Source organism: Uranotaenia lowii, chromosome 3 (assembly GCF_029784155.1).
Source record: "Uranotaenia lowii strain MFRU-FL chromosome 3, ASM2978415v1, whole genome shotgun sequence".
In the NCBI taxonomy this organism is placed as follows: Eukaryota; Metazoa; Arthropoda; class Insecta; order Diptera; family Culicidae; genus Uranotaenia; species Uranotaenia lowii.
This window is the reverse complement of record NC_073693.1, coordinates 67083637-67097249: the sequence shown is the minus strand read 5'-3', so window position 1 is coordinate 67097249 and position 13613 is coordinate 67083637. Positions and strand designations below refer to the sequence as shown.

At 35.4% G+C, this 13613-nt stretch overlaps 1 protein-coding gene across 1 annotated transcript in view; it reads left to right on the top strand.

Moving 5' to 3' along the window:
• Nucleotides 1-11275, top strand: part of LOC129752260 (uncharacterized) — a 393422-nt gene extending 382147 nt beyond the window's left edge. The window contains exon 6 of the mRNA XM_055748047.1: nt 10546-11275. Within this exon, the coding sequence (XP_055604022.1) occupies nt 10546-10661 (116 nt within the window). The 3' untranslated portion in view covers nt 10662-11275. The remainder of the gene's footprint in view (nt 1-10545) is intronic.
• The last annotated feature ends 2338 nt before the right edge of the window (nt 11276-13613 follow it).

The window sequence follows — 13613 nt, the reverse complement described above, 5'->3', positions numbered from 1 at the left end:
GGGAAATTTTCTGGATTCAATTTTTGAGCCTATTGTAGCATTTGGTGGTTATGTTTCCTAGATAATTTTGTTGAAAGGAGCAATTTATGATTATTTTTTGTTCAAACAGTTTTGCTGTTATTAAAATATAAACCTTAGTCCTTAAAACTAATGGATTGGATTTGGATTTCGTTTATTCATAAAGGATTTTACCTAAAACAGATAAAAAAAAGTACCGTGAAACGGGAAATTAAGCAACAGCAGCGTTAGAATGCAAAATTTGTATACCGCAACACTTATTCAATATTTATTTTAATAAAATGTAGTAAAGTTATCATTAAATGATAACAAAATGATGATGACTTAGTTTCTCATATCGTGAGGTAATTTAATAAAAAAAATTTTCACATATAAAATTAAAAAGCATGAAAAAAATAAAAATGCATGTTTTTGTAAATTAAAAAATAACTGATGAAACCAATCATTTTTTGACAACGTCAAAAAGATGTTCGATCAACTTTAAAACTTTTGATGCGCAAGTGGTATGGACATCAAGTTTTAAAAAACCATCGAAGTTGAAACGTGTTACAAGATGCCCCGGACATCAAAATCACCGGAAAATTGACAAACAACAATTTCTACAGAACTGATATTCGACAATCTTTCGGGTCAAAGCATTACGTTTCGTTAAGTAAGTTTCAATTGTTTTTTTTTTTTTTTTTTTTTTTTTTTTTGTTATTTTACAGTAGACCACACACGGGTTGGTTATAATAATAACTAGATTTTTTTAATTTTTAAGGAGTTCTTCTACAAATGGGGGATTTATACAATAAATACATTGTTTAGCAAAGAAAGACTAAAGTGTGCATCACGGAAACTGAGAAAAAAATCATAAATTTATTTATCTCAGGAATTATTAAATTCAAATAATTCCACAACCCAATAAATGGAGCAATATTTACAAAAAAAAATCATAAAACTTCAAAAGTTCAAAGCTTTACTGCGAAGATTAGAGTTTAATGAACAATATTCTTCAATGAAATTTTCATAACTGTTAAAATTCTGGCAAAGAGTAGAAAAGTAGTGATGTTTTTTTTTTATGTTGTCATTAAGGTTTTGTCTGAAATCACGCAGAAATGACTTAATAGAGATTTAAAACTACAGATAAAAAGTAGCCGAGCATGTGGTTTAATGATTGCTCCTGCTTAGTCAAATGTGTTTCACAAGCCTTCGTAGAACTCAAACAATTCCAGTTATCATAAGGTTGTCAAATTTCCCGCTTGTATCCGGGTTTTGCCCTGATCTTTAATACGAAATTTGAAAAAAAGCCCGGTCCGGCCCGGTTGCCCGAATTTCATCAAAAAACTGCGGATTTCGGCCGGATTTATTCATTATATTTGCCAATTTTTGAAAAAATACAAATTTATGTGTCCAAAACGAATTTTTTTAGCAAGATTTGAAAAAAAATCACAAAAGATTTTCTGGATGCCTTTACTTCGATTTGAAATCTGTTGATGATTTTTGATGAATAAAAACCATTTCTCAATTATTTTTTCTTGATTTTTGTTGAGTAATTCCTAGCTAAAAACGCCCGGATTTGTCCGGCTCCAGCTATGGTTAATTTCGTTTGACATAACGTGGAGGCATCTTTTCAGATAATCACAGATCTAAAATGATAAGAAACTGATGAAGTAAAGCATACCGTTAGCTCTATTCTCAAGATTTGAATGTCTATCGTAATTTTGACTAAAAAAAGTAAATTTCAACCATCAACAACATCAACATGAACATCAAGAAAATAAGTGTTCATAATTATTCCGTATCTTCAAAAATATGAGGTAATCATAGGCTTATCAGAATGAAGATAGAAAAGTAAGACTTATGGTAGGACAAACTAGCATAAAAAGGATATATTTGAATTTAAAGAAGATCAAAAAGAAGAACGCCGTTTTTATAATGCGGTGCATTTTTATATGAAGACATCGTCGTGCATTATGCATTGATAACACCTTCATTAACACAAAATAAACCGACACTTTGTATATAGATCAGATTTAGATCAGATTCAGATCAGATTCAGATCAGATTCAGATCAGATTCATATCAGATTCATATCAGATTCAGATCAGATTCAGATCAGATTCAGATTAGATTTAGATCAGATTCAAATCAGATTCAGAATTCAGATCAGATTCAGATCAGATTCAGATCAGATTCAGATCAGATTCAGATCAGATTTAGATCAGATTCAGATCAGATTCAGATCAGATTCAGATCAGATTCAGATCAGATTCAGATCAGATTCAGATCAGATTCAGATCAGATTCAGATCAGATTCAGATCAGATTCAGATCAGATTCAGATCAGATTCAGATCAGATTCAGATCAGATTCAGATCAGATTCAGATCAGATTCAGATCAGATTCAGATCAGATTCAGATCAGATTCAGATCAGATTCAGATCAGATTCAGATCAGATTCAGATCAGATTCAGATCAGATTCAGATCAGATTCAGATCAGATTCAGATCAAATTCTGTAAGTTTAAAACCTACCACCCCACCGGCGTTACAGGGACTCCCTTTATTAGGCCTCAGGGCGGCTCGCTTACCAAAGGAAATCCCAGGGAGCTCGAACTTTGACCTCAGGGAAACCCCAAAAATGCACTTCTTGAACTTTTATTAACAATTGCCACAACAATTCTACCTTATACGCGCAAACTAGAATGACCAGATGGTTACGGTACCTTTTAGGGCCACGGCCTGGTTGTCGCTACTGAAGATGGCGGAGCTGCGACGATGGTGACGCTACGGCTGAACCACCCCTCTATCGGTACGAATTCGGCCTGAAACCGGGACTTTCCTTCCAGGAATCTCGGCTATGATGACCAATGAATGGGTTGGGGAACTGGTTGGTCGATCCGAGTGTTGTTGTTCGGAATCGACCACAACCTTCAACCAATGATCACCCGGATGGTAACGGCTATCTGGGGCGATCGGGGTCCAATCCAGGCTGATTCAGGGACCAGAGCTCAGGGACAAAGGTTTGCTTCTGTCCCGCCAAATGGGTTCTTTTGGCCAAAACTTAGGGGTCCTGCATAATAATCCGGCGTTAGTGTTCCGTTTCAGCGGGAACAAAATGGCGGTTAGGCGTCTGATGGCTTACCTGGTGTCTGGCTTTTAACACTTAGCTGGCTTTATGTGCTGGATGTGTTGTGCACTTTGTACTTCGCAGTTTTGTGGTACTATTGGAAGTGAGCCAGCACCAGGTAGTCGCCTTTTCCCGTCCTTGAACCGCGAGTACAGGTCGTTGCTCTCCCATTATGGCGGACACGATCGCTTCGCCTTCGTCAACTCGTCGGGTGTCGCTACCGATCGGGTGGTTACCAAGCAGCGCGGGTTACCGTGAATGGCCCTCTGGTTGTCAGGTGTTGAAGTTTCGTGGCTGCATACTGGTGGCTTGTGGCGCTGTCGTCGGCTTTGAAGAATACATTATTTGGGGAAACCCATCATTTTCCCTCACTGCGATATTTAAAAACTACAATTTCCCGCGACAAATCACTACAACCTTGATGGAAGTGTTATCTGACGCTTACAATTCAGATCTGGATTTGTCGAGCATTGTAGCAGTTATATAATTACCACACTAAAAGCGTTTAAAATTTTCTTTCTAAAGCATACCTATATTTCCATTGACTAAACCTTGCGTTGACATACTCAAAATGCAAAGCTGAATCCAGGTGTTAGAATAGTCCCAGAAAATGCAAATTGATTTTTTTTTCGAAAACAGCTACCTTTGAATAGTTGTCAAAAATTCTGTTTTTCGTATTTAATAAACCTATAGAGGTTAAAATGTTACAAATTATGTCTACTTTTCGTTTCACTTTTTGATTTTTTCAACTGTTACTGAAATAGCTTTGGCAGACGATTGGCTGAAAATTACAGTTTTACACCACTTTTTGCATTAATTGTGGCCATGATCTTAAAATTTAATACAAAATATTTTAAATAACGTTGAAATAAATGATTGTACCTATCTAAAAAATGTCTGAAAATCACATTTGAGTCACATTATAAGCTATCAAAAATAATAAATTTTGTAAAAAGAGCTTTATCGGAAAAAGTGTTTTACGTCACTTGACTCGTCAATGACAAAAATGACAAAAATGACAAAAATGACAAAAATGACAAAAATGACAAAAATGACAAAAATGACAAAAATGACAAAAATGACAAAAATGACAAAAATGACAAAAATGACAAAAATGACAAAAATGACAAAAATGACAAAAATGACAAAAATGACAAAAATGACAAAAATGACAAAAATGACAAAAATGACAAAAATGACAAAAATGACAAAAATGACAAAAATGACAAAAATGACAAAAATGACAAAAATGACAAAAATGACAAAAATGACAAAAATGACAAAAATGACAAAAATGACAAAAATGACAAAAAAGACAAAAAAGACAAAAATGACAAAAATGACAAAAATGACAAAAATGACAAAAATGACAAAAATGACAAAAATGACAAAAATGACAAAAATGACAAAAATGACAAAAATGACAAAAATGACAAAAATGACAAAAATGACAAAAATGACAAAAATGACAAAAATGACAAAAATGACAAAAATGACAAAAATGACAAAAATGACAAAAATGACAAAAATGACAAAAATGGCAAAAATGACAAAAATGACAAAAATGACAAAAATGACAAAAATGACAAAAATGACAAAAATGACAAAAATGACAAAAATGACAAAAATGACAAAAATGACAAAAATGACAAAAATGACAAAAATGACAAAAATGACAAAAATGACAAAAATGACAAAAATGACAAAAATGACAAAAATGACAAAAATGACAAAAATGACAAAAATGACAAAAAAGACAAAAATGACAAAAATGACAAAAATGACAAAAATGACAAAAATGACAAAAATTACAAAAATGACAAAAATGACAAAAATGACAAAAATGACAAAAATGACCAAAATGACAAAAATTACAAAAATTACAAAAATTACAAAAATTACAAAAATGGCATGTTCTGGGTTTCAATTAACTCCATTATTTCAATTACTTGTTTTTGATTTGACATGTAAATCTGCAATAATTTCATCATTCTCATAAATTTCGAATTATTATTTTTATTAACATTTATTCATCTGACATCCTTGTCTTCATGAAGCTTAAAACTAACACTCCCTTTCGCTATGCTTATACTATTAAAATGCTTGATTTTTGATCAGATTCACTATATTTAAAAGCGATTCTGACGATCTTATTGAAGTATTGAAGACGCCGGTAGAAACGTTAAAGTCGTTTAACTCGGAAAACCAGTTGAATATTTGGTTCGTTGGTATTCGATCTGAAGAAACTCGTACCTCCTTAATACCACGGGTCGGATATTCAGATTTATGAGACGTAGAAGTTCTGGGGAATCGATGTCGCTATCGATGATTTTCCTAATAAAAATCCAACCATTTTAGCCACCAGTATGCTTGACGTAGACTCAACGACTAAAGCTTTTTACTCTTATATACATGATCTTTTATGCAAACACGTACCCGTGCGCCGTTGTCATACCTCCAAAAAATTTGAATGGTGGAATCGGGAGTTAACCAAATTTAAAAATCGTTTGAGAAAAGCTAAAAAACTATATAGACGCAACCCCACGGACATGTCAAAGCAACATGTGAGAGCAACAGAGTTAGAGTACTTAAAACTAAAGGATACCAGTTACCATCGTTACCTAGCCGATATCCAACGTAAATTCAAAAATGATCCTTCATCTTTTTGGAGCTAAGAAAGAAACAAACAAGGTAATTCTGGTCTTCCTCTGAATCAGTCGTATGGAAATCGTCAATCAACTGACATGACTGAGGCAGTTCAACTGTGCACAGAGTTTCTTAAAACCACTTTCGTTGATCACAAAAATATCGTTAGCACTCAACATTTGACTGCAGTAAAATCGTTTAATATCAGCATTCCCGAAATAAGAGTTAGCCCAAGCGACGTGACAAAGGCTCTTAAAGAAATAAACCAGCGTAAGGGAGCTGGACCAGATGGTCTCCCCCCGCTATTTATTAAACGATGCTGTAACTCTTTGGCACTCCCAGTAAGCATAATTTTTAATTAAATCATTGGAATCATCAACCTTCCCAAAAGCCTGGAAAACTGCTGCAATAACACCTATCCATAAATCTGGGAATATTCACCTTGTAGAGAATTACCGTGGAATTTCTATATTGAATTGCTTGGCAAAGGTTTTCGAACTGTTGATCTTAAACGCAATGACCACAGTTTCACCCCATATCATTGATGAATGTCAGCACGGTTTTAGAAAAAAGATATCAACATTGTCAAACCTGATGGTTTATGTCCCCTTCGTTAGCAGTTCTTTGGCAAATAAGACGCAAGTGGATGCAATCTACGTGGACTTCTCAAAGGCTTTCGATCGACTACCTCACAAGCACCTGATTGATAAATTGGACAAAATGGGATTCCCAACTTGGCTGGTGAAATGGCTTGAATCACATCTTCAAGGCAGAACTGCTTTCGTCAGACAAGGTCACATCAAATCTCGAAACATGATGGTTCCATCCGGTGTTCCTCAAGGCAGCCATCTGGGTCCACTTTTGTTCAACCTCTTCATGAACGACCTTTGTGAACTTATCGATTCCGAATTAGTTTTCTTTGCAGACGATCTCAAAATGTACCGCTCAATAGCTCACTACACAGACTGCCTGTCACTACAGCAGGACCTCGATAAGCTTATGCTTTGGTGCAAAGTGAATATGATGGAAGTGAATCTTAAAAAATGTAAGATTATTACGTTCACCAGAAGTAGGGTTGCAATTTCGCATCAATACACAGCTGATAACGTGGCTATTGAAAAAGTTGAGTCTATTCGAGATCTCGGTGTTATTGTAGATAAGTCGCTATCATTCAAGGAACATTTAGCTGTAACGGTGGCAAAAGCAAAAACAGTCCTAGGATTTTTGGTCAGGAATACCAAAGGACCCGTTTGACATATCTTGTAAATTGTTCAACCAAGTGTATGTATATTTTGATTTCAATGTAAGTAAGGATAGTTTTAAGATAAGATTAAGTAATCAGTCTGTATGACATTTGATTGCCGTAGACAGTGACCAATAAATACAAATACAAAAATGGCGCGGGCGGTCAGTCTTCTTTCCAAGAGTGTTTCCATTCCAAGCAGGCGGCACCGGTGGTGGTAGTCAGTGAGCTCTTGTGGCTTGTTCCACGGAAGGAAACGGAGTGCGTATTTGACAAATCTAGATTGAACGGCTTCATTCTTTTGGACCAATAGGCAGTATGTGGGCTTCAGACTAGCGATGCAGTTTCTAGGATTGATCTCACTAAAGAAAAATACAGGGATCTGAGGCAGTAGCAATCCCGAAATTCTTTTGAGATCCGTGTCATGAATCCAAGGTTCCTATTCGCTTTCGAGATTATGTAACTGTAGTGATCACGAAAAGTGAGTGGTTCGTCGAGTATAACTTCCAAATCTTTGAAACTAGAGACCCTCACAATGGGTGTATCGCTGATGTTATAGTTCCATGTTATAGGGTTGACTCTTCTGCTAAACGAAATAACAGCACATTTCTCCACGCTTATGCAAAGATTGTTGTTCTGACACCAGTTATTGAAGAGGTTGATGAAGTTCTGCAATCGTAAACAGTCGTGTTCTTTCTCAATCGGGGCAATGATTTTTAGGTCATCAGCGTATGCTAATCTGGAATCAGAAGGTAGAGCTATTAGCACGTCGTTGAAAAATATTGAGAATAGTAGAGGGCCAAGATTGCTGCTTTGGGGTACGCCTGAACAGTTGCTGAATACTGATGATTCGCTGAAACCCAGTCTCACCGACACGTTCCTCTGAGTGAGATAAGATTCCATCCAATTGACGAAAGAAGTTGCTAGTCCCAGTCGATCCAATTTTGCAAGTAGTATCATGAAGTCCACACGATCAAAAGCTGCCTTTAGATCTGTATATTAGACTAGTCCACTTTTCGGCTTTTTTCGCTGATCACAACGCCACTTACAGGGTTTGATTTTCATTCATTTTCAAGAACTCTGGCCGAATTTGAGCTCATTTGAGTAAGTTTCCAGCGTGCGCTAGAAGCTTTATTGAAAAAAGTCAATTTTTCTGGAAAATTTTCGTAGATGTGTTCTAGCAAGCTGTTGTTAATATAAAATGATAATTTTATAGTGCTCGATGATTGGTATGACAAGCATTCGTATGGACCTGTTTTAGATAATTGACTAAATCAAACCGATAAAATTTAAAAATTTAAAAATTCATAAACTACCAACTTTTACAGAAAATTTGCTTACAAGTTAAGAGCTTAAAATCAGTAGTAAATAGAAAAAAAAATATTTTCGGTATAAACTTTTCATAAAAAGATAGTCTTATTTATAACCTTTAATTTGATGCATAACACTTAATTATCGCAACAGTACAAGCAAAGATATTCAAACATTCACATCACATTCTTTGAATCATAATATTGTCTCCATTCAAGTTTTAGCATCATGCAACCTGCAAAACGTGGCATCAAGAGGACTTGCTTACAATTTGATCAAAGCGCGCGCTTTTTTTAACTCCTAGCCCCGTCATGGGGTACTTGATTGAATAAAATATCCTTTCTTGTGCACAAGTTGGTGTGGAGCAAACTTGAATGAAAAATATTTTATCAAATCAAATTTGTTGCATAGATATTTGAATAACTTTGCTAGCACTCTTGCGATCATTAAGTGTTATACATCAAATTAAAGGTTATAAATTAGGCTATCTTTTTATGAAAAGTTTATATCGAAAATATTTTTTTTCTATTTACTACTGATTTTAAGCTCTTAACTTGTAAGCAAATTTTCTGTAAAAGTTGGTAGTTTATGAATTTTTAAATTTTTTCGGTTTGATTTAGTCAATTATCTAAAACAGGTCCATACGAATGCTTGTCATACCAATCACCGAGCACTATAAAATTTTCATTTTATATTAACAACAGCTTGCTAGGAACACATCTACGAAAATTTTCCAGAAAAATGGACTTTTTTTTAATAAAACTCCTAGCGCACGCCGGAAACTTACTCAAATGAGCTCAAATTTGGCCAGAGTACTTGAAAATGAATGAGGATCAAACCCTGTAAGTAGCGTTGTGATCAGCGAAAAAAGCTAAAAAGTGAACTAGTCTACTGTATATACAGTATCAATTTGAAGTCCCCGTTCCATCAATTTCAAGTAACTGGACGTAAACAGGGTGAGGTTGGTACTAATGGAGCGTCCCGGAAAGAAACCGTGCTGATCAAATGACAAATACGATTTCGCTACAGTCATTATGCTTTTTGAAACAAGGATCTCGAATACTTTTGAGCCAGCGCAGAGCGAAGTGACACCTCTATAGTTCTGAACATTTCGTTTATCACCTTTTTTGTATGCAGGAAACATTGTCGATTTTTTTCATGCTTCCGGGAAGGTGCTTGTAGTAAGCGACTGATTAAAAATTGACATTAGGGGTCTACAGAGAATGTTGGAACATTTCTTCAGAATATTCGGAGGAATGCCGTCAGGGCCAGGACGAGTTCTGCATAAGATTTAATTTTAAAATCTTTTAAGGGATCCCATGATGGTTTCTCTTTCTATTTCATATGCGTAAATTGATAACCAAAATATAGAAAATACAAAACTTTCAAAAAGCATGAATCAAAGTTTGTATGAAAATTAATTTTGAAGGATTTCTGATTTCTTACGTTGATTAAACTTATGATGATTTAAACTGATCATCAAGGATTCTAAACATGATACCCAAAATATGAAAACAAAAATACTTTTTATTTTGATTTTCAAAATATGGAACCAGAAAATCCGAAATAAGATTAGGTGTCATTTAACATTTAGTATTCAGATCTGAATTTCTATCAACAAGTGAGAAAATTTTGAAATACTGTACCAGAATTCTGATCCTGGAATAAGTTTCCGAGGTTTTGCCATCAGTTCTGGATCAAGACTGTTATTCTTGAATAACTCCGAGAGTGTTGGCTTGTTATTAAATGAGACGTTCTTGTGGTGTCCTTAAATTTTCAATCCTAAGCCCAATTGTTTCACTCATATGGAGTTTTGATCTAAATAGACAATTCAACAAACAGCAAAAGGTTTGGTGAACTAGATGACCAACTCTTTTTTCCCCAAGTCTGGTTTTCAGCAAATTATCAGCAGAACGTACAATTCAGATTCGATTACAGAAAGTGCAGCGTATTGCGTTTGGGAATCATTGAATGTTCGGATGCTTCAAGTGTTCTGACCTTTCTCAAAGTCTTAATTCTGAATCATCTGATGAGTTCAAAACTTTGTCAAAGAAGTAGATGAAATAAATTCAATCCCAGCAGTAATCAATATCCGAAAACCCCCAGAAGAGCTTTGCTGATAATAAACTTCCGTTTATATCATTTCTGTTTGTTAGTGAAACAGAAAGAAAAATTACAAGTCCCCCATCTGATGTCACGTTTTATTTCCCGTTTCAGTTCGTCAGGAAAATGAACGTCTCATGCGGGAGTCCCTGGACCGGGCCAAGATGATTAAGAACTACACCGAGTACCAGCGGATGATTGGTGGCGGCAATGACGGTGAAATTCCATAACGATTTATGCCCGTTTCCCAACACCGCCACCATCACTGGCGACCTAGGGCGGTTTCCGGTTGCTCCAAGCGTCGTCGTCGTCGTCGTCGTCGTTGCCTTCATCCGGTCAGGACACATCAGGGTTCAGGTCGATTTGGCCACTCTCGCCACACCCATTCGGTACAGTTAGTGGTCACAACGTGGTGGTCAGTGCTTTTCGCCTTCATCGCAATCACAATGATCGCTGGCCAGAAACAAACCACACGATGGCAACCATTCGTCCAAATTACATTACCATCTGGCCAGGTTTGCCGAATGATGATGATGATGATCCTCCGATGGATGTTGCTGCTGTGATGTCAGTTCCCGGTATTCTGTCGAATCAACGAACCATCAACATCAACGGAACTCATCGAAATGCTCTGACAACCGGATATCCGCGGGAATGTGAAAGCATGCAACCCCAGACAGTAAAAAGCAAAAAAAAACAAAAACACGCACACACATGTTGTACTTTATGGTTGGCCTAACTTGATCCGTTTCCATTGAATTTTTTTTGTTCGTTCCATCAATGGGAAATTTAACGTTCACCCTACAAGATCCGAAACCAAGAGCTCACGTGTTGTGGGCTCCGAAATCAGTCAATTACACATTTTCGAATGAACAGAATGCTACTTTTTTTGGTTTCCTTCTGTTCTTTTTTCACTTCCGTCAGGTTCCAGCTCAAAAGGTCCACTTTCGTTCCATTAGCTTTAGCTACTCATTGGAATTTAATTAAAATGTTTCATCGGTGAGCGATCAACCAAACTGCATTTTTATTCACTCGATAGCGAGCTGCAGCTAGTTAACAATTTTATCGATTTAATCCACCAAAGTACATCGGAACAGTAGCGTGGTAATTGAATTTTAAATTTCGAAAAACAATTAAACCCACAACCGTTTGGCTAAACACTTCAAAGAAAGAGATCGATTTGGAAATGGATTAGAATTTATGTTATTTTTTTTTTGAGCTGTTAAAATTTTATCAAAATTTAGCTGTTGGATTCAGAATTCAGATTCAGAATTCAGATTCAGAATTCAGTTTCAGAATTCAGATTCAGAATTCAGATTCAGAATTCAGATTCAGAATTCAGATTCAGAATTCAGATTCAGAATTCAGATTCAGAATTCAGATTCAGAATTCAGATTCAGAATTCAGATTCAGAATTCAGATTCAGAATTCAGATTCAGAATTCAGATTCAGAATTCAGATTCAGAATTCAGATTCAGAATTCAGATTCAGAATTCAGATTCAGAATTCAGATTCAGAATTCAGATTCAGAATTCAGATTCAGAATTCAGATTCAGAATTCAGATTCAGAATTCAGATTCAGAATTCAGATTCAGAATTCAGATTCAGAATTCAGATTCAGAATTCAGATTCAGAATTCAGATTCAGAATTCAGATTCAGAATTCAGATTCAGAATTCAGATTCAGAATTCAGATTCAGAATTCAGATTCAGAATTCAGATTCAGAATTCAGATTCAGAATTCAGATTCAGAATTCAGATTCAGAATTCAGATTCAGAATTCAGATTCAGAATTCAGATTCAGAGTTCAGATTCAGAATTCAGATTCAGAATTCAGATTCAGGATTCAGATTCAGAGTTCAGATTCAGAATTCAGATTCAGAATTCAGATTCAGAATTCAGATTCAGAATTCAGATTCAGAATTCAGATTCAGAATTCAGATTCAGAATTCAGATTCAGAATTCAGATTCAGAATTCAGATTCAGAATTCAGATTCAGAATTCAGATTCAGAATTCAGATTCAGAATTCAGATTCAGAATTCAGATTCAGAATTCAGATTCAGAATTCAGATTCAGAATTCAGATTCAGAATTCAGATTCAGAATTCAGATTCAGAATTCAGATTCAGAATTCAGATTCAGAATTCAGATTCAGAATTCAGATTCAGAACTCAGATTCAGAATTCAGATTCAGAATTCAGATTGTGTGCTTGTTTTTTTTTTATTTGTTTGTTTGAGTTGGTGTTTAAATTAAATCTTCATTTTTCATTTCAATCCCCATATTCTGAAACGGATTAAGTGCAAAAGGTCAACCACCCGTAAGAAATCAATCAATTATTCCGTAAATTTTCCACTTTAAGAAAAACACTAAAATGCTAGAACAATCATAAACTTCAATCATTATAAGTAGGTTTTTTTCCAAATTTATCCAGCTATGCAACCGTTTTCATAGATCGTAGATTGTAATACAAATCGTTTCTAATGAACAGATTCTAGACCGCTTAAAGCAGACAGACTATTTAAGGAAAATCTGAGATAGGTTTTTTCCAATTACGGGTTGCAACATAACAAAAGAGATCTAGTCTTCTAAGAAGAAGAAGGGCTTGAAGCTAGCACGAATGGAAAGTAAATTGGAAAAGGCATTAAAGGCACTATAGCAGAGTATATTTTTTCCTAAGGAAAATCGACACGTATCACTGGAGAAAAACAAATAGAAACTAAACCAAACAGGATGTTATTTTTAATCAACACACTACACAGAAACCAGAGAACATGAGTATAACAAGTAATAAATCATCGGTCGAAACTGGACAGGATAAAGGAAAAAAAGGCGAAACTAAGCTTAACTAAACGAAAAATGTGCGTGTGGGTGTGCGTGTGAAGGGTTCATTTGTTGTGAAATTAGATTAATTGTTATATCAATTGAACGAGACTCGAAGCCGGTACAGATACTAATATAGCCGTTTCATTGTTATAGAGAATCGAAAGCTGGACAGGAGGAGAAAGACAGCGAATGTGAAGGTTTGAGTGAAGTAAAACAAAATGGATTAATGGGTTTCTCTAAGGAGTTCGAATGTTTGAAGAAAGTGAGAAGAGAAAGAGACAAAAAAAAATCGGGATGGTGTTAGTAAGCTCGTTGTTTTAACTTAGCAGATTGTTATTGCCGTGTGTAGTTAGTTATGA